Genomic DNA, 21,394 nt, shown 5'->3' on the forward strand with positions numbered 1-21,394 from the left:
TGCCAACAATTAATGGGTGCGCATCAGTTTGCTGGTTTTGATGGCAGTCCCTTAAATATGAACATATTTGGTTTCCATTGTAGGTCATGAATGTGTATTTGAGAGAAAGAAAATCCTTTTCATAAAACCAGATGTTCGAAAAACAGCTTCTCTCTTCAGTGTCATCACAATCATAACATTTATGAAAGCATCCAGTAATGTGTTTCTGCCCAAAGTGAAGACGGAAATCTACAAACTGGTACTTCTTTAATACATGGAATAACAAAATAACCATGGTATTCATCAGAACACTTTTTGCAAAAAGGAGAACAGATGATAAAGTTCCTATCACAATGTACTTTTTTTCATCAATTACAACGTCTGGAAAAAAAGACTGGGGGAAACCCTGAGAGGGTAGAAATTACTTTAATGACAAAGTTAAGTGTTCAACTGTTTTGATAAAATGTTGAATTCCGATGTCATATCCCTTGTGTTTCACTACATTGGATATACAGTATACAGCTCATTCTTCCCGCCCTTTGAAGACCATGATACATTTCAGTGTTGAATATCAGTGACTCCTCAAAGAGAGTACAGTACTGTCAGAGGACCTCCCTTGTCTGTGTTGCACACAAATCATCATCTGAATATTTTTGTCCAGCAGCAGGTCAGATTTACAGAGTAGAAGACTGCCGAGGTATCCATTGCTCAAGCAGCACTGAAAACAGTGTCCACAAGCCACACATTTGCCCAGACCACTGCTTGTTAAAAGGGCACACACGTGGCTCAAGTTCTTACGGTAAGCGTGGTTTGTCGGCATTGTAAAGTGATTGTGGACAGTATCACAACCAGTTTAATAGTGCAATGTGTTCTTCATGGTGTTGTAACCTACTCACCTTTTTAAGATGGAAAAACACATGAAATGGCACAGATGATGAAAACATGACATGAATTTCCCCCCACTACAAAAGCTAGTGCATGATTCATATGTACACCCAGCCAAAGACTGCACATGTACAGCAGTCATTCCAGGCTGCCACATAAAGATAAAGGGACGTGTAGTAGACATGGCCCAGGACTCTTTTCTTGTCCAAAGGCCATACATCATTTCAGGTGCATTGCTGGCGTTAAACATGGGCTAGCCATGGACAGCCAAGAGCATTCTGTTCACACCACCACCACACATTCATGTGCAATCCTTAAATAAGACAGATTTCTGTCTTTCAATGGACTGTATATTCGCGATATAAGTCCTTAAATAAGACCAATTTCTGTCTTCCATGGACTGTAAATTCGCAATATCATAAGTATAAAAACGTGTTTATGCAACGGAACAGTGACACATTCACCTTTTTTGTGGATTTGTCCATAGCATTGTAACGGTGGACAGTGCTACTCTGAGGCAGCGCAGTTAGCAACCGGCCGATTGTCCATTGCATTGCCTTCAGCTCTGGGATCATCCCAACGGGACGAAAAGGGTCCGCCAGTGTGTCCTGGCGCGTCCTCCGCGGTGGACGTCCCATCACAGGCCGCCGAAGTGGATCTTCCCGAACTCGGTGAGCAGCGCCACCAGCAGGAAGACGCAGTAGAAGACGATGAGGAAGACGGCGTAGGCGCGGCTCAGGTGGAAGCACTGCAGCGGCACCAGCACGAAGGACAACACCAGACTCAGGCCCAGCGCTCCCGACAGGATCCAACACAGGAGGCCCTCCGGCTCAAACTGGGGAGAGAGAGAGAGAGAGAGAGAGAGAGAGAGAGAGAGAAAGAGAGAGAGAGAGAGAGAGAAATAGATAGAGAGAAGGAGAGAGACAGACAGTGGGAGAGGGAGAGGGGGTTATGAGCTTGTGATGTGTGATGTAATGGATTAACATGATTCTAAAAACATTTACAGCTTCTGTAGACACTGTATGACTCAGTTGACTCTAAGGCTCTCAAAAATCTCTAGATTGTTTATGACACACAGTTTTATTTCAGTTTGTATCTATCTATGTGAAGTAAGTAGACAACAGAAATAAAACAAAATGCAGATCAGAAATAGCACAAGAGGGCTGAAGTTATTTAAAGACGTTGAGGGTGCTCCTGTCAAGTCCTGGCGGAAGGCAGCAGACGTACCTTTACTTCGTGATGGCCACCAAACATCTGCAGTAAGCAGCCCAAACCTACGCCAAACAGCATGTCTGGAAGAGGTCGAGTTAAGGGCCAACACACAACCGCCATGAACCTCCATGGAGGCACATCATGTGATTGGAAGGCCCGTCTTTCCAAGAAGCGGACCTTCACAGTAAACTCATCACACACACCTCACAATGAATTAGTGTCAGCTGAACTCAGACTATGGTCATGTCCTCTGACCACAGCCAGTTGACTTTTGATCGAAACCGAAGGGAAAGGATACTGAAGATGATTCCTCCGAAACAGGCCGATATGGCCATGCGAGGATAACCCTGGCGAGCGATCAGGGTGTCGGAGAACAAGTCTGGGGAAACACAAGAGCACAGTGACTGCAATGGAGCTGGAGTACTGGGAGTATACTAATCAGCGTTATTCTCTCATAGGTACAACACTCATACATGAGCAGTCTGCTGTTCAATGGGGTAAAATTGAACAAACACTTTTTTACACTTTTAAGCAGTTTTTTTTTTACATGAAAGGCATTAGATAATCCACTGAAACCACTAAACATTCTATCCTTATTTATATAGCCTATCATATTATTATCCGTAAACGCACACAGAAAATTAAACGTTATTAAATATAACAAAACCAAACTAAAGAAACAAACTAACCACAGCTTTGGCTCAGGCTCATAAAAATGTGTTCCCCTGTACATGTACTTTTCAGGAATTTTGTACTTATAGGCTAATATTGAGCGATATTGGAGAAATTATACCATTGTCTTACAGTGATCAATGGGACCCAAGCTAAAGTTAGTTTAGCAAAACCACATTAATATCAATCGTCGTCATTATTTTTTATTTCATCGGTAGACCTCAACACATTACAATGGGAAGTGGAAACTACAAGGGGAAGATGACAACCTACAAGGTCAAGGTCAATGCTACAAGGCTAATTGGTCATATAATGGTTAACCCATTTAAGAAAGTATTGCACTACTCGGAAAAAAACTGTGACTCATAAATGCAATTGCAGGAAATCCTTAATTTGTGGAAACAACATCGAAACATCTTGCAATCTATTGCATACATGCATTTCACATTGAGTTTCTGCTTTTGAGAGTGTGTGTGTGTGTGTGTGTGTGTGTGTGTGTGTGTGTGCGTGTGTGTGTGTGTGTGTGTGTGTGTGTGCTCACCTCCGATGCTGTTGCCCCAGGCCAGTAGTGTGAGGCCCAGCACGGTGTTGCTGAGGCTGAAGACGATGCCCAACATGTGCAGCACACTGACCACCTCGGAGGCGGCCGTGTTGATCCACAGGGCACTCACCACGAAGCCCAGCAGAGAGAACAGCTGAGGGCACACACGCACATGGACAACTAATCAATGAAAACACAACCGAGTGTTTGAAGAGATACACCAGACTATGGAAGGTATTTAAGAATCAACGTTTAAATACGTTTTTAGTGACTGAATTTCATATCTTTTATCTTTAGTATTTGCCTGACATTTTTATCTGAAACGACTTACGTACAGATGTCAGGCTGCTTCATACATACCCTGCTCTTCATGGAAGGTATTTAAGAATACAAGTATCAAATACTTAAATTTTTTATGTTTAAATTAAAATTTCTTAGTGACTAAATTTGATATTTTGTATCTTTATTATAAAGCTGACATTTATATCTGAAGGGACTTACACATGTCACTACCTGGAGCAACTCAGGGGTTAAGTGCCTGAGGGACACAGCAGTGGCAGCTGGGAATCAAACTCTCAAACTGCATACATACCCTGCCTGCTCTTTAGCCTCTACACTACCACCACCACATATTCAATGTTCCAATTTGATTTAATGAACAAAGAAATACATGAATATATTGGAAACAATATCAACCTATACTGTATTTACGAGTAGTATGATTCGCCAAGATGGCCACAGATTTAGAAGTCCCACCCAACTGTGGCCCACTGAGCCCATTCGTTTTGGGAGATTAATGAGTGACCTGCTGATCCAGCTTCCTCAGGGCTGGCTGCCCACTAAGTAAGAGTTCTGCAGTGGCCAAATAATTGTGCTGACTATATGCTGGATACCTGCCCAATTCTGGACCATAGGCGTGGAAACCAAGAGCCAGTTCAGGCGTTACTCTACTCTAGACACTAAACCTCCAAACTTCTCAAACCTCACATCTGACCAGATAGAAAAACCCTTTCTTGCATGAATGTATGTCATGATGTGTGTCTCCAACAGGTAGCTCCCCACCTTTCTATGTAGCTCTCCAAAATCTGGTAACCCACTCACACTTGGGAATCATACTAACATAAACTACTACTAACATAAAAGCTCTCTGTCAATGTCCATTTTGTCAAAGTAGCTCTTGGAGGATAAAAGGTTGGAGACCCCTGACTGAAACGGTGTAGGAATAAACTACGGAAATACTTACAAAGTGGTATGGTGGCGGCTGCTCGTTGGTGGTGGAGCAGAAGACTATAGCAGCCAAGAAAACGCCTAACAACACCACCAGGGCCCAGACAGGGAACTCGCCCTGTATATGGTACATGCCATCTGGAAACATATATGAAGATTATTAATGGATCATGAAGAAGTTTTAAAGTGCAGTGCACTAAATGTTCATTGCCAAGTTCATGTAGAGCAAAGTGAGAACTGTTTTGGGGCACATGGAACAAAATATAGAATACAAAATTCACATGCAACAGAACTATTGAAAAATGTACGCCTTCACTTGAAGTACTTGGTGGCTCTAGTTTCAGGAATGATGTAGTCACGAGGTAAGGCTGCCAGTCTCCTACACAAATTAGGCTAGTTGGCATTTTGTTGTAGCTTAAAATGGGGCACAGCACTGGCAATCACATGGGCACGCTCTTTAACTGCTAAGTAGTAATAATCTTCTCGGGCAGTTGTTGGGTATTTGAAATTACAACGCCAATGCAGCCATGTCTCTAGATCTGTGTGTGTTCCATCACGTGCTGGGGGAGATTAGCGCTGTGAGTAGACGAGAGCACTTCTCCCAGTCTTTCAGTAGTGTTTTGTGAATAAGAAACTCACATGCATGGGTCACCATAAGGAATGACACACACACACACACACACACACACACACACACACACACACACACACACACACACACACACGCACGCACACACGCAAACTTACACTTTCCTGAATTAAAGGTAAGGATGCACACTAGAGGCCCAGTGATGAGGTGGAGGGAGTTGAGGGGTCTGTTCCAGTTGTGGTCCTCTTTATCTGGGTCCACTACAGGCACGGTTAGGAGCAGCAACACTTCCAGGGGAATCTATTGGAATACAAGCAACAAGCACTTTTCCTCTGTTGCATGCACGCTACTTGTTTATCCAGCAAATAACGTTGTCCACAGACAAGGCAGAGCATGTTGCATGATTTTGTGAAAGCATGATGCGTTGCGACATCGAAGCAAGTCAAATTTGTAGTTTCTTATGTCTCATTCCATCGAACTACTGATACGCTCCCTGATCTGATAAAGTTACCTAATGCGGTTATAGCCGATAGAGGGCCGCGAAGTGAAAGCAGAAGTGCCGTTCACCCTGTTACATGTTGATAAACCGCTGAAGTGATTTTGGAAACATTATTTCAAAGTAAGAAAAACTCTTTAGTGTTGCTTTAAAATGGCAACAGGGCACCCATTAAAAGACTACATGCAGAGTTGCCTAGAGCCTTATATAGAACAGCTGGTATGCTTTTTGAATTCATAATTTTACCAAAACTAATCTTGGATTTTTGTTCAAAGAATATACTTCTCACTCCAGAAATGTTTCAACGGTCTTATCTTCAGTCAATATTTCATGAACTGTTCTTTCTATCAGCAAATGTCTGAACAAGATTGATCTTTGTGCTGGCCATACCCACTAAAACAAATTGTACTCAGAGACGGCATTATTCTGTGACATACCAGAATACAATGTAAGTGAGACCCACCTGGATCACATGCTATTCTGGATTGCTACATGTCACAAAGGGTTCCGTTATTTGAGAACACAGTCCCATAGGAGGAACATTACACAAAGGAATGCAGCTAGTTGTACCCAGTATTGTTAAAAGGTCCAATTCGGCTCCCTGAGGATCAGCAGCCTGCCAGTCTCTCTAACAAAGCTGAATGCCTTAACTGTTAGCATTGTTGCTAACATTCCCCCAGTGTGAACAGTGGGTGTTGAAGCTAATGCAACGTGGCCCAGCATACAGGCAGAACATGCTCACCTTCACCACCTTCAGGAGCCTCCAGGCCCAGGACTTCCTCCTCCACTTCCTGCTGTCCACGGGCTTCAGGGAGCCCAGGAAGATCTGACTGGTGGAGAGCGTGTGCGGAAGCATAGGCTGATACTCCTCATCTGTGATCCCAGCACAGACACAACACATATTAGGATGAAGGATTTAGGAGAACATAGAACTACCATAAAACTTTAATAATAATAAAAAAAAAAATGATGCAATGTTTTGTTAATCACAATGTTGCCAATTCTCCTGGAGGAGCCTGGAGTACAATTGAGGTACTCTGAGCTAAGATGTTGCAAAAACAAAGCCTTGCATAATTTAAAAAAAAGTAACATTGGGTAACATTTCATAACTCCTGAAAACCCGCCTCGGATTTTTTACAATTACCTGTAAAACAGTGAAATTCTGCCTTTGATGAGACAAAATGAGACGAAACCTTTCCCCAGATGAATGCCCACGCCAAACAAGTAAACCATATTTGCCAACTTCCTTCCCTTCCCGTGAGTGTAACACTACATATATTTATATGTAGTGTATATTTATATACACTACATTTATATGCGGCCAGCCATAATATGAAGGCTTATGCTGTGTCAAGAGACGAAACTGTCCACACACTATATACACATGGTGTGCTTACCATCACCATACGTTTGTATGCTCTTGTTGAGACTCTCAGCGTAGTCATCGTCACCAGTCAGCAAATCTGCAAGGTGAAGAGAAATATGAGACTTTAACAAAAACAAATTCAATCAAAGACAATCCTCTGCAGCATACAGCATCAACATTAAATATGATTAGCATTATCATATTATGAAAATCAATCTTCTACAATTGCATTCGAGTTGAATGCAATGGCAACATTTGTATTCAGTACCTAATTGTATTTCAGTATGGTTATGATAACTGGGATGACTCCATCAAAGGCTCAGTAGCGATGTGATTATTGCAGGATGATTGCATGATTAGTTTTACCTGGTGTGTGTGACGGAGTCGGCCCATTGATGGAGCGCTTCCGATAGTTGTAGATGTAGGCACTTATCAGGACAGTGGCAACGTACACCATATACAGGCAAATGTACCCTTTAAATAATAAATACAAAAACAAAAAATATCACTGTGTCTTCATGACATTTGACGTCTCATTACATGGGCACAACAAACAGAAGCAAATGATAACTTTGCTGATGACTTATTGGTACCATGAGAAACTATGGTATACTATGCATGACTGGCTGCATGCATGATTTTATTACACACCATTGAATTCAACAGAGTAGGAATACACACATGTGGTCATGGCATTTAGCTTTTGTCCAAAGTGACAAGTTCAAATCACAACAATACGTAAGGGATAATCAACGACGCGCCGTGCGTTTATAGGAAAATAATGCACGTTCGAAGTGGTAATAAGGACCCGACGCCGCAGGCGGAGGGGACTTTACACTTCGATAAGTGCATTATTTTCCTATAAACGCACAGGGCGCGGAGTTGATTATCCCGCTTATACCACTGCTACTACATAGCCGTGCGGTATATAGAAAAATAATGCACGTTCCAAATAGCGCATCACAATAGGAAATTTGACCAAGCAGTGGTATAAAATAGTTACATTTAACAGTAAACAATTTTAAAAGTTGGCAGTACTACTTTAAGGAGAAAAGCAATAATAAACAACAATGTCAATTCAATCAATAACTTGAAATGAAAATAACTAAATACTGTAATATAGAAACCACAACACATAAGAGACGCACAATAAAGTAGTGCATGTTGTACGGATATGCCTTTAGACCCCTCTACATTAGTGCATCAGCTACAGTCATTTCCTGTGTATTGGCCGCATTGTGTATAAGCCGCAGGAGAGTGTTTTATGCAAGTTAAAAGAAACAAAACCATATTAAAATACCATATTACTGATGCCGTGCATTAATCTCATAGCTGAAGAAATTGTGCAAAATCAATGTATAAGCCGCGGCTGATAGTAGGGAAATTACGGTAAATGATGGTGCCACCTACCCAGTGCCTCTGCCAGGTATATGTGACCTTTGAAGAGGATGGTGAAGGTCCAGAAGACCGCTGCCATGTAGAAGATCATGTCCCGTAGAAAGGGCCTGGAGGCCACCGTGAAGGGCTTCACCAGAGCCACGCAGCCGGCCACTACGGTGGTCACAAATATCCCAGCGCCTACAACACAAGAGTTACCATGGGAGTAGAGAGGCAGTACAGCTATGAAATGAGTGGTAGCACAAGTCAGGTCATACACAAAGCATCAAGCACATCGCATTTGATGTCCTCCTGCATCCTCACTACTGGTATCATCTAGACAGCACATTCCATGGATTTCCAGTGTCTAGCTTCCGTGAAAAGTGGAATAAGAATGCAAACGGAACGAGACTTAGGGGTAGCAGTGACCAAACCCACCAAAAAGCGCCCCAATGGCCAGTCCAGCGGTCTGGGGTCGCGAGAAGGCAGCCATGGCGCTGAAGACATCAGGGGCGCCGTTCCCCAGCGCCAGAAAGGTCACTCCCTGGGCATGAGGTCAAGGAGGAGCACAACTACACCCAGAGGTCAGAGGTCAAACAACTGCAACATTCTATTATTCCATTTGATTAAGCAATATGCACTTTTCACGGTAAGGTGCATGTTCCACTGGGGGGATTGTGGACATCTCCTGTACTCAAAAGGATACAGCAACGTTGTGCGTCAGCCTTAGTGTGGAGGAAATAGCAGACAGATTTGGGCAGAAGCTGTCGGGAAAAGAAAGAAGGAACAGTATAAGACTCTAACTCCATCTGTAAACAAGGATATATTAGGGCAGCAGTTTGCACACACAGTATCAAATATAAGTTCACAGTGGGCTGACACTTATCTGACACTTTTAAAACCTCTCATATTCATCATAATCAGTTAAGACAACTTCTGCTTTTGCTAGTTCAGCTTCATTTAGGGAAAGCATTTACATAACTGTTGTGGCTGAGCAGATGTTCCCGTTTTAGAAAAAAAAATTCTCAGACCAAAAATATCTGCTTATAGAAGAATTTGAACTAAGGTTTTTGTAACAGCCCGCTTCCTCCCTTGTCTGCGTTGCACGTGGGTGGGAGGTGATTACCATTATTGTTTTCTAAGCACTTGTACTGAAAGAGGAAATGTCCAAGTGAACTTCCTGTTTGAAAATTGACCTGTGTAGCAATTTATGAAATGCCAGACACAAAGACACATCCACTTTCACAGCGTTAGAAAGTGCTTGGTGAGTGGTTTCTCGCGTCGCATCATGCGCGATAAAACGAAAGGGCAAATGCTTTCTCAAAGATCCTTCATTACTATCCCTATGGCTTTCTTCTTATCAGCATGCATGCTCACAGTAAACTTTACAGCAGTAAGGTGACTGAAACCGTCATGTGACTATGGTGTCATTCAAATGCCATTAGCACGTGAGCTTGTCATTTCGATTTACAGGTATTGCACCCCACCCTTCAAAAGGAAAAAAAACACTACTTATGCTTAGGGCAGTGGACTGGCCAACAACAGCAGTCACATGACGTGGTCTGTTCACCACAAGATGGTGCGGCTCAACACTGAAAAAGAACATGTGAAAGCTACAAAACGTACAATTTTGAGGCAGCAAGTCCGAGCGCCAGGAACAAGAACAGCAGCCATACAGCCTAGAGGGAGTCAAGAGGAGAGGAGAGGAGAGGAGGGAAATGGGTCAAAAAGCTGTATTTGTCCACACTTTTAAGATTCATTCCAAAGACCAGAGAGTAGGCTACTATTTAGATGTACAGTCACACTTTACAGTTACAATAATAGTAATGACAACACAATGAATCACAGCCCTCTTGTAAACAGTGCATGTTACATGAAAAGGGTACAAGTCAAGACCACGATCAAACATCATTCAAACACAAATGCATAACACTCATTCCTGAAAACTGGACTGAACACATGTCCAACATGCACAGCTAGTAATTATAAAACTGGGGCTGTATTAATTAGAATAGGAGCACTAGATTAGCCTACTGATGATTAAAAAACAGTATTTACATCTACTAGATAATGATCTACAAGAAGATTGCCCATCTTACATAGATGGTGATGGCCAGGGGCAGGAGTCTGGGAGAAAACTGGCAAAAGGTGAAGCGAGGGTAGTTGATGAAGCCATCCTCTTGGCTACAGTCAGGGGTGCTTTTGACAAACTCGCAGCGCTGGTTGGCACTCAAGTTCATAACAACATCGCACTGTTAATACACAGGGTCAAGGTTTAAGATACTCGAGAAATTCTTAAGAGAGACAGCCTAGGGGTCTACAGTGGAGCCCAAAATAACTTAGTTACCATATCACCTTATACACCACCAGGACAGCTTTATTCTTACAGTGAGTGCGTACATTTCCTCATTCAAAACATTTTTTTTGCTTATGAAGTTCTTCTCCGAAGTTACCAAGGAAAACCCACCTCCCACCTTAATCTAGACACCTGAGTTTCAGTGCGGGGAGGCAAATATTTGTCAGTGACAAGGACATACTGTGCTATCTGGTTACCAACTTCAAAACATTACGCAATCGCACACCAAGTAGGTAAACACAAGCTTCTAATACATCTCCTAAGGAAGAATAAACTGCCAAATGCAACATAACATAACACACACATAGAACATTTTACTCACTTCGTCGGCGGTCCCCTTCACAATTCCCAATAAGGGTTGCGTTCCAATGACACTCACGTTGTTCCATAAATGCTGAGATGTCCCTCCCCACTGACTAGACTCCAAACACGCAACATGGTGTGAACCACACAAGGCAACTGCTAAAAACGACGTTAGGATCAGATGTTTCATGATTTAACTCGTTTTCTCTCTGCTGTCCATAACACTCTGTGACTTCAGTAAGCATTTCATCACCCACATTACTGTGGAACAGAGTGTACTAACATGGAATGCGTAAAATGCATCTTGACAGAGAAAACAAAAGCTGCAAATTAAAACCTTCTGCGAGAAACGTTACCCACAGTTATGTGCTCAACTGAATTCGCATGAGACGGCTGCACGGCTCTGCTTGTATGGCAAGTAGTCCTCTGCACTTGCTAGGGAATCTTTGGTAGGAAGTGGCGCCCTCCCCGCGTCACCACCTCAGCCATTTCCTAAATCGTCACGCAGACTGCCCACTTCTTAAAGCTAAACAAAGCCTTTTTATATTCAGTGTAATGCAATTTGTGCAGAGACTACGGAATTGTATTTAATTAATTTGATTAATAGAATAAAACATATGCAAATATTTAAATAATGAATGAAAATATGATATACATTATAAAAAACGAAAACGTTTATTTGCTTGATTAGTTTATTATCAAGTCTTGAACAATACATACTTTAATCATATAAGAAAATAAAGTGCTATGGTTTACATATGTACAATTTTGACAACAAACAAACGTTAAAATGGCAATACAATACATGACTAAATCTATTGGTTCAGACTTATTGACTTATCGATTACCAGCATTTTTTTTAATGTCTTATTTTGTTAAAATGGCAATACAACACATGACCAAATCCATTGCTTCAAAGTTCAGACTTATTGATTACAAGCAAACAAAAAGCTGTACATTTTATTTTTTCATTTCTTATTTCTTTAAATTTAACAAGTGCTCAGGGCATTTCAGTCACAAAAAGCCATTGTTGGGGAAATGTCAACTAGAATTCTTTAGGCACTTTTTGAGGTTTTTAAAAGGCACATGCCAAAGCTGCAGTTTGAAAATTCCAGCCAGATAAGAGCACTTCACTTCACATCACCAAGCTCACTGAGTCAACATGTCCTCATGTGTCCTGGCTGTTGCCCTCGTAGACCAGGACGGAGTCCATTTCTCCAGTCTTGGAGTCGTAGTGGCCTCCAACATCCTTTGTCACTACTGGGCACAGATCCTGTTCACACCATCTGAAAATTACACAGGAACAATTAGGCCTATTTCGAAGCAATACTTATAAATAAAGCAAGTTGTGTTTCCTGAATACAGGTTGGATTTCTGAAATGAAGGTGATCAAATGTTATGTGTCAGATGTATACTGTACTGTAGCACTGTGGCCTTACCTCAGGGCAGCATAAACATCGGCCCGAGATGCTCCATCCCAGTTGGCATGGTCTACAAGCAGAGCACCTGAGAGGTGCAGAGGAGACTGAGATTACTCTGTGAAAACTAATTCAGTAGGATTTTATGGAATTCTGCTGTGATATTTTGGAATTCTGTGTGCTTAAGTAACGGAAACGTTAGTATAAGGATACACGCTACTTTGTAGGATTCTATTCCATATGTGGCATTTGCTTTATGCAAATGACTTCCATTACCCATGTAGACGCGTGCCAAGGTGTATGCCAGATCTCGAGCTGCCATCTCCATGACGCCGGGCGGCCGTCGTACAGCTGAGCGCATGAACTCTCCCAGCCTGGAGAGGGCGCTGTTCACGGCCCCCACAGCAGGCTGCAGGGCATGGCCCGCTTCTACAGCTAAGGTCTTCATCTACAGAGAGGAAAAGGTTTTCAACCAGGGATCCCATCAGTCCTCCTATAATACATTTAACTTACTCAGAGAGATAATAGAGACAATAGCTCACATACTTGAGTCACTTTCAGCAAAGAAATGGTATTTCAGATACACCTAGTAGACTTGCATTTCTTAATCTAATGGTGATCTAATGGTCTAATGGTAGATTAAGACAAGCAATGAGATTTTAGGTTTCAAAATGGCCGACATTCGGACAACACGCCTGGTCTTCTGACCTTAATTGACTCCACAGTGACTGAGGCGTTCAGACTTGTCCTACTCTACCTTCACGTCAGCGAAGAACGAGTCCAAAACCTGCCCCGAGCTCTTGGAGATGCAGCGGAGCACGTCCAGGGACAGAATGTTAGTGGTGCCCTCCCAAATGCTCAAGACCTGAAGCAGAGACCAGAGACCATGTCTCAACACCCACCAATGGAGCCATTATGAGTCATTAGATCAGTCCATGTGAAAAACAATTGAGGCAGTCTGGTGTTTCTCAGCTCTACCTGTGCATCCCGTAGCATTCTGGGTAATCCTGTGTCCTCAATGTAGCCTTGACCCCCAAAGCACTCCAAGCCCTCAGAGACGACAGCCACAGCCTGAGAGCAGAGTGAAGCTGAATACTTCAGTATTGCAAAGGTATTGTATGAGAGACCTCACATTTTTACACTGATGAATGTTCTCATTTTTGCTCCATGGGTAGCAAAATAATTAAGACTGCAACACCAGAAAAAAACAGATGATATGATTTTGTAGCACAATAATTATATGTCTGGATTCACACCATCTGTAGATGTATGCAACATCATTATTGGGTTTTTCTGTGTGTGTGCTGCTGCTCTCTTGGCCAGGGCCCCACTTAAAAAAGACATACAAATCTCAATGTGCTCTCTTCCCTGGTTAAATAAATAAATCATTTTAAATAATTAAAAAAAAAAAACACATGCATAATAGAGTCTATGTCCCCACAGCAGTGTGTGAGCTGAGCGGGGGAGTGTGGGGACTGGCCTGTTTCCCCGTGTATAGCAGTGTGCGAGCGTTGTGTGGGGACTGGCCTGTTTCCCCGTGTACAGCAGTGTGTGAGTGTTGTGTGGGGACTGGCCTGTTTCCCCGTGTACAGCAGTGTGTGAGTGTTGTGTGGGGACTGAGTGTTGTGTGGGGACTGAGCGTTGTGTGGGGACTGAGCGTTGTGTGGGGACTGGCCTGTTTCCCTGTGTACAGCTTGGCCACGGTGGTGAGCAGCCGCAGCAGATGGAGCTCCATGTCGGAGGCCTTGGCGCTCTCCTCCCTCCCCAGCAGGCGGCACACCTCCATCATGAGCAGGAACGCTGCACGCGTCTCCACCTGCACCAACCACACGGGACGCCCACAATATGGAGGGATACTCGTTTTTATAGAACTCAGAATTAAACGGCTGGTTAGTATAAGTACAACAGTTCATGTTGTTTATACAATGTCATTGCAAGGCACTACACATATTAATAATATATTCAATTCAATTCAATTCAATTTTATTTATAGAGCGCCAAAACATTACACATGTCTCAAGGCGCTTCACAGAGCGTCAAACCTTCAAAGAGAGCCCATGAGCAACAGGGGCAAGGAAAAACTCCCTAGAATTGGATATATATATATATATATATATATATATATATATATATATATATATATAATATAACATTTAGAACAGTTTTAAGTTTTACAGTGAAGATACTTGGACTCACCTCCATCCTTGCCATAGTTTGCACATGCAAAGGATGGTCCTTCAAGAACTTTCCAAAAACAAACCGTTTGGTAGCGTACTCTCGGCTCATTTGAATTACCCTGAAGGAGATTTTAAAAAGTCCCGTCACTCAGATTGCTTTGAAAATGAATGTGTATCAGCAAACACATAAGAAATACATGATGCAGAATCCGTACCTTCTCATGGAGCCCACTGCGGATACAGTGTTGTGGATACGCGTAAGGGTTAGCATGCTAGCAATGGATGCCACCCCTCTGCCTTCCACTGAAATCTTGAGGGGGGGAAAATAGCATTTTGCATTAACGCAACAGAAACAACTTGCTACTTTTTGAGTTGTGTTTTACAGGCAGCTGCTGTTGGTATCATCTTCAGATTCATATCTCAGATCATGGGTTTCATCAGGTCCCTTTCCACAGCTGTGCTAAGCGCCATGCAGTTTGCATTCATAATCTAGGTGCTTGATTTCATACACCTGTGGAAAGGGATAATATAAGGTGCAGGAGAGATGACCTTTACAAACCCCACTATAATAACCTGGTCAAATATGTTGCCCAACTTGAATCCAATACCGTTGTGGTGTTCCAAGGAAAGGGGCAAATCAACACAACCTGCCTCCAGTAAAGAGCAGCAGAAAAAGTGTTTGTTTTTTTCTTTTTCTGAAGAATAACTGACTTGTTTCAGTGAGTTGTTTCCTCCGACCTCTACCTGTGTTAAAAGGCAGAGGTGCACGGATACAAGGAGGCTTATTTGTCACATAGAAATACTAATTAAATAGCAAAAGAGTATAAAGTGCAGTGTGTGTAGCCCACAGTACATGTGCAAGTGTGTAATTAGTGTAAGAGCAGCTTATTTAATCTTTAATGCTTGTTCAGGATACGGATCGCTTGAGGAAAGATGCTCCTCCTCAATCTCTCTGTCCTGGACTTGCAGCAGAAACTGTGTAACTGCGTAAAGCTACACTCTTATTTTCTTCCTTCATTTTACATTAACAACCCTGCCCTACCCTACCATACACATACCCTACCCTACCATAAGAATACCCTAAGCTACCAGTCAACTTAGAAGTATCATATCATATCCTATAATTTCCCATTTAAGTGATATTACACAGGGGGGTACTCACTGCGCTCACTTCAGTTATACAGTATGCTGTATGAGGTGCACCTTAACTTGTCTCCATCTACCATATATTGTTGTTGGTATGAACAACCCTAACCCCTGACATGGTGTTGTTAACTGGTGCTAATGTCAGGATGCATGTGAGCTCCACATGGATACGAGCCTGTCCTCATACTGAGGTGATCTGGTCATGATGCATGTGAGCTCCACATGGATATGAGCCCATCCTCATACTGAGGTGATCTGGTCAGGATGGATATGAGCCCGTCCTCCTACTGAGGTGACCTGGTCCTGGTCCCCCTCTGCCGTGTGCACTGACCAGGTGTGCCGGGAGGCCGTGCAGCAGGAGCTCCGCGGTGGGCATCTGCCGCGTGCCCAGCTTCTCCTTCAGCCGCTGGACCTCGATGGCGTTCAGGTTCCCCTGTGCGTCCCGCACCTCCGCGTAGAACAGAGACAGACCGCCGCTGCCCTACATGCACCGAGAGAGACGGCGGGGGAAAACAAATGACATCTATGGGATGCTGTAATATAAAGGCATAAGCACTAAACAAAACGGGAGGACATACAGTAGATGCATCATGTGTTCCCGCTATTCTGTTCTACAGTGATTGGTCTATGTTAGGTGTGCTGCCGAAGACCGGTTTGTACTGCAGTTAGATCGTGCACTTCTACACACTTCATCCACAAGGGGGCACCAGCTTTCACAGTCACATAAGGAACAGACAACAATATTACAATGTCTCTCTGTAAAAACTCTAAAAACACAATTCCAATGGTGTGTCCCATACAGTTCAAAGATCTTATCCAAAAGAGGACAAAGATAATCAACAACTCATACCTGTTTAGGTTGTCCATCTTTATCGGGTATCCGTGCTAGTGTAAGAGTCATATCTGCATCAGTGGCAGATGTAAACCACTTGAAGCCTCGCAGCTTGTAAGTCCCATCAGCTTGTGGCCAGGCCACGGTCTCAGTCCCACTAGCTGCCGATGGAAGGTTGGTGAGGAAGATTCATTTTCAGTATTCTCACAAAAATAAACAAAGATTTTTGAGTAGTAGTATTTGTAGCACTGGTAGTTTTTATCATATCAGAATCTATGGCTACATCATGGAAAAACCATATAATAGAATAATATACAGTAGAACACACAGATACATAGTACATAGAGTCCATAGACAAACATTTCTGGGACAGGATACCTCACATAGGCAACAGATTAAAAGAATGCACAGTATCAGATATACACATTTCAGTTTATTTTCATGTATGTGATGGTGAATGCTATTAATTAAGTTAGTAGGCCACAGTCTGCCCTGTAATAGTAAGAATAGCTAAATTCCTAAAGCCGCAACAGAGCAAGGCTTTGACAAAATGTTCACTTACCGACATCAGAACCGCCCTTGCGCTCGGTCATCCACTGACCCGAGGTCCAAAAACGTTTGGGGTCTCGAGAGGTCAGTCTCTGAAACGCCTCTTCCACTGACGAGCCCCCACCTAGTGACTGAATGACAACCAACATGAGGCTTGCATGAATAGCAATTAAGTAAGTAAGTACGTTTTACATATATGGTGCATTTCTTATGCACACAGTAGACCAAACACACCCATCTAAATCAATGCATCTGTCCTGCAAACACAAGTATAGCCATGACAGCTAGAGGGCAGCAACGTTTTTTATTCTAATCAAAACACAACAGAAGCTTTTCCCGAGGACAGGGTTCACACCCCAGCTACATAGATGTACACCACAGACTCAGACCTCGATGACTTTGGCTGCTCCGTCAGTCATGGCCAGAGGGCAGGTGTACAGACCAGATGAGGGGGCGTAGAGGAAGATCTTAGCCATCTGGTACACCCGGCTGCAAGGAATGTCAACAACAAAGAGGTTGTCACTCAGCTGTGTCTGGCTGCCATGTACTCATGCACTAATAACAAATCAAAAAGAATTAGGTCGGCAGTGACCTGCCCTGTGCCAAGCAAACAAAAGTCATAATATTTACCGACACTATGAAAATAGACGGTCAAGAAGTCAAGTTTAGATTGGATTAGATCCAACGTTCCTGTCGTTCCGCAGTGTACAAGTACAAGACAGCGAAATGCAGTTTTGCAAGTCACTGTCAAGTCACATTCAACCATGAAAATACAGCTGATTCTGCCCACTGGCGATTCTAGAGTCTGTGGGGGCCCTAAGCAAAAAATCCTAGGGGGCCCTACTTACACAACCCCCCCCCCCCCCCCCCCAAAAAAAAAAAAACTAAAAATTTGTTTTTAACATGCTGCTAGCACTATGCCAAGCATTTATCTCATTGCAAGTGCCATTCACACATGCTACATACTGTTTACTGTAATGCTACACTGGTTTTTTTTCTAGGCTACCCAGATCTGCCACAATATCATGCATAAATACTTGCATTGATTTATTTTAGATTTTTAAATAATACAAATTCAAAAAGCAACTATACAAATTCTTACATTTTGACGTGTATCTCACCACAGCAAGCAGCTCGACATGACTTGGTTGTATAGGCCTGACTGCTCTGTAAATGGCAAGAACCATGATGGAGGGATACGGGTAGCAATTTACAGAAATATGTGGTGTGTAGGCCTACCTTCCAGAAATAAGCTGATCTGACCTGACTTGTTTGCGTTGTAGCACACATGACGTGCACACTTGATGATTCTCTATAATATTTATTTTACTGCATTGCAATGAACAAAGTAAAGGCAAAAAAGTGTTTATTTGTCAAACAAATTTGGATGCAATATGAGTCTTGAATTGGATACCATAGGAGTTTGCTATAGCCTATAGGATCTCAAAACCGTATGCTATGAACGTGCCTTGCCATAGAGAAACACATGATAACGTTGGATTATGAACAGCTATTATCGCACAGACGCACACAAAAACATAGGGTAAGTGGAGCTAAATGAAGTTATTATTTTGCTGTCACTTGGTCTGTTTTATAACTTAAAAGGTTGTATTTGGTATCTGTGTGGATAGCTCTAGCTCTCCTCTTTCATCTGACATGCGTGTCATCTTTCTGATCGCGATTTCACGAGTAAATCAAACGAGAGCTAGTATATGACATTATTATTTGTTTGTCACTTCGTCTGTTTTTATAACACAAAAGGATCGATGTATTTGGTATCAATGGAAAGCTCTGTTTCCCCTCTTTCATCTGATATGCGTAGCATCTCTGTGCGATGCCGAGTTTGCCAGTAATTCAAGCGAGACTGGATGTGCGGGTGTAGAGCAATATAGACTGTAAATATGATATACTTTGATTTAACTTCATGACTTTCATACTTGATGGTACAGACAAGTGCCTAGTCTCGTTGGAAAGCCCCGCTTCTGCTCTTTCGTGCAAAACAGGTCTCATCTCGCTGCGACTAATAATTGCGGAGCAATGTAACAGTGAAGAATGGGTGTGTTTTTTTGATGCACTTTGCGCTAGTCGGGCTCAATATGTGTGGATTGTTTGCACTCTTTTGGACACAGATCCACTGTTTATAAGCCGATAGCATACATGTACTATTTGTAAGACAGGACAGGACAGGAGCACACAAAATCACGTAACCCACCATTCAATCTCTATTGACGAAATTCTCGCTTGTCGCACCAGTAAACGCTCTGAGGTCTCGGGGCCCCCTAACGGCTCGGGGCTCCAAGCAGTTGCTTGCCATGCCTGTCGGCAAGGTGCGCCCCTGATTCTGCCATAATTCTGCTGATTATGCCAGTTGATAGCACCAGTCATAGACAAAACATTTATCACACATCCCATCAGCTCAGCAGATTTAAAAACCAACGCCTCCTCTCACCGCCTCGCTCACCTCCACTCTCCATAGCATCTCTCGTAGCCGGCGGCGACCAGGCCCTCCTCGGCGGAGATCTCCTTCATGCGGCTCCAGGCTGGACAGGTGAGGATGTGGTCCACCCGGCGGCCCCAGGCGTCAAAGGGCTTCAGCCGCGGAGGGCTCGCCTCACACTCCAGACCCAGCGCGTCCACCTCCTGCACCAGCCGCTCCCCGAATCTAGTCAAGTCCTCCTCCACGTCCTGAGAGATACAAGCAGCACCAAAACGGTAGTAGTTACATTGCACTGACATGACGAACATTACCAAGACATCTCATTTCCTTCATCACTGTTCTATTATCACTTCATCACTAAAGTCTATTATGATCTTCTTGAATTTCCCCTTGGGGATCAATCTACCTATCTATCTATCTATCTATCTACAGTATATATCTATCTATCTTTATCTATCTGCTACAAGTTCCCATGTCTAGTATAATTTGCCACAAGTTCATCAGTGCAACAACTGTGTGAAAAACATCACAAATGAAAATATTTCAGTTGTCAAGCTTGACCTGTAATTGTGCAGGCTGTTCAAAAGACCTACTCGTGAAGGTAAATGTCGCCGCAGGTATGTTCGCAGTAAGGCATCTTCCAAGAAGGGGTTCTTTAGGAGAGGCTTGTCCTGAAAAAACGTTCCTATAGACGAGCGCGAGAACACCGGACCCTCGGGCAGCTCGGCAGGCTGCTCCCAGGAGCTGGCTCGGCTCTGCTGCTGGGCAACACTGCTGCAGGACAGCGGCCGACTCAGTGGGAACCAGACCCGGTTACTGGTGCTCACGACTTGTCGGCCATGCCAAAGGAGGGCCATGAGATATCAGGGAGAATCTGTAGAACAATAAGACATAGACAGACTGAATTCAAGTGGAGGACGTAAAACCTCAGATAAAGCAAAGTCGTTGTCTAGTATTAGGCCTACTGGCTTAAATTAGTGGTATCTCAGTGACATGTCAGCTAGAATAGGCAATAAATGTAATGGCATTAGCCTACATCCATTACGTTTTGGTTAATGTTGCAAAAGAGCTTTGATTAATAGGCCTAGCAATTATTTTCCCCACGTAAACAAACAAACAAATAGCCTATCCACAGACGGCTGTGAGCAACAGGGGGGTATTTCACAAAACCAAGATAGGGGATTTAGACAGGCTTACTGGGTTATCCTGGATGAACATAGCCTTGACTTGGTTTCACAGAAGAGATCACATATAAGTTACCATGGGAATTTATACTTGGAAGCTAGCCTGCTCCCGACCAGGCTAACAGCCAAGCTAAGTTAATTCTAATGGTAATTACATTATCTGATTGGTTCTGCTAGCTGTCAGTCAAATCAGACCTCCATGCGATTTTTTCAAAGAGCTGTATTCCATTTATATTATTTGCTACTTGTATTTACTCGCAAAACACAGCAGAATGGCTGCCTTTACCATATGGGTGTCATTTAAATTATGGTGGCCTTATAATACTCGTTTGCTTCTTTTTTGACGGACGTTTGATGAATAGCCTACTGTAGTAATTGGTTGGAAGTGGAGGGGACATTTTTCGAAGGTGTTTTCAACTAATTCGGCTTTTCAGACAAATTAAGATAATATAGGACGTACTTTGTGCATCTTTGCGGTGGCAAAGAGCTCTCTTAATGACGTTGCGTGCTGAGACAAGGAAGCTCTCACACGTGGGTGCATACGTACATTTGCATTCAGTTGATCTGCCACACCTACTCCCGCTATGTAACAGAAATACTCATGATTCCCATCCAAAAAAGTACAACTTTACCTCGTTGTTAGTCTAT

The 21,394-nt window shown here is 43.0% G+C and overlaps 2 protein-coding genes across 2 annotated transcripts; both read right to left on the bottom strand.

Moving 5' to 3' along the window:
• Window positions 1-233: 233 nt before the first annotated feature.
• On the bottom strand, window positions 234-11,445 carry slc8b1 (solute carrier family 8 member B1). The gene is made up of 15 exons (XM_062547452.1): window positions 11,023-11,445; window positions 10,444-10,596; window positions 9,971-10,023; window positions 9,051-9,108; window positions 8,783-8,888; window positions 8,378-8,545; window positions 7,334-7,441; window positions 6,999-7,064; window positions 6,344-6,474; window positions 5,264-5,405; window positions 4,533-4,654; window positions 3,290-3,443; window positions 2,375-2,455; window positions 2,092-2,156; window positions 234-1,699 (listed from the first exon to the last, which is right to left on the bottom strand). The coding sequence occupies exons 1-15, from the start codon at window positions 11,191-11,193 to the stop codon at window positions 1,502-1,504; spliced, it is 1,776 nt and encodes a 591-aa protein (XP_062403436.1). The 5' UTR covers window positions 11,194-11,445; the 3' UTR covers window positions 234-1,501.
• Window positions 11,446-11,687: 242 nt separating this feature from the next.
• Window positions 11,688-20,433, bottom strand: LOC134094077 (acyl-CoA dehydrogenase family member 11-like). The gene is made up of 14 exons (XM_062547463.1): window positions 20,156-20,433; window positions 19,587-19,810; window positions 17,515-17,614; window positions 17,139-17,256; window positions 16,595-16,737; window positions 16,076-16,225; window positions 14,814-14,908; window positions 14,618-14,717; window positions 14,097-14,237; window positions 13,400-13,492; window positions 13,179-13,286; window positions 12,698-12,869; window positions 12,443-12,509; window positions 11,688-12,289 (listed from the first exon to the last, which is right to left on the bottom strand). The coding sequence occupies exons 1-14, from the start codon at window positions 20,417-20,419 to the stop codon at window positions 12,172-12,174; spliced, it is 1,893 nt and encodes a 630-aa protein (XP_062403447.1). The 5' UTR covers window positions 20,420-20,433; the 3' UTR covers window positions 11,688-12,171.
• Between the last annotated feature and the right edge of the window lie 961 nt (window positions 20,434-21,394).

The sequence above is a fragment of the Sardina pilchardus genome, chromosome 1, assembly GCF_963854185.1.
Source record: "Sardina pilchardus chromosome 1, fSarPil1.1, whole genome shotgun sequence".
NCBI classification, from domain to species: Eukaryota; Metazoa; Chordata; class Actinopteri; order Clupeiformes; family Clupeidae; genus Sardina; species Sardina pilchardus.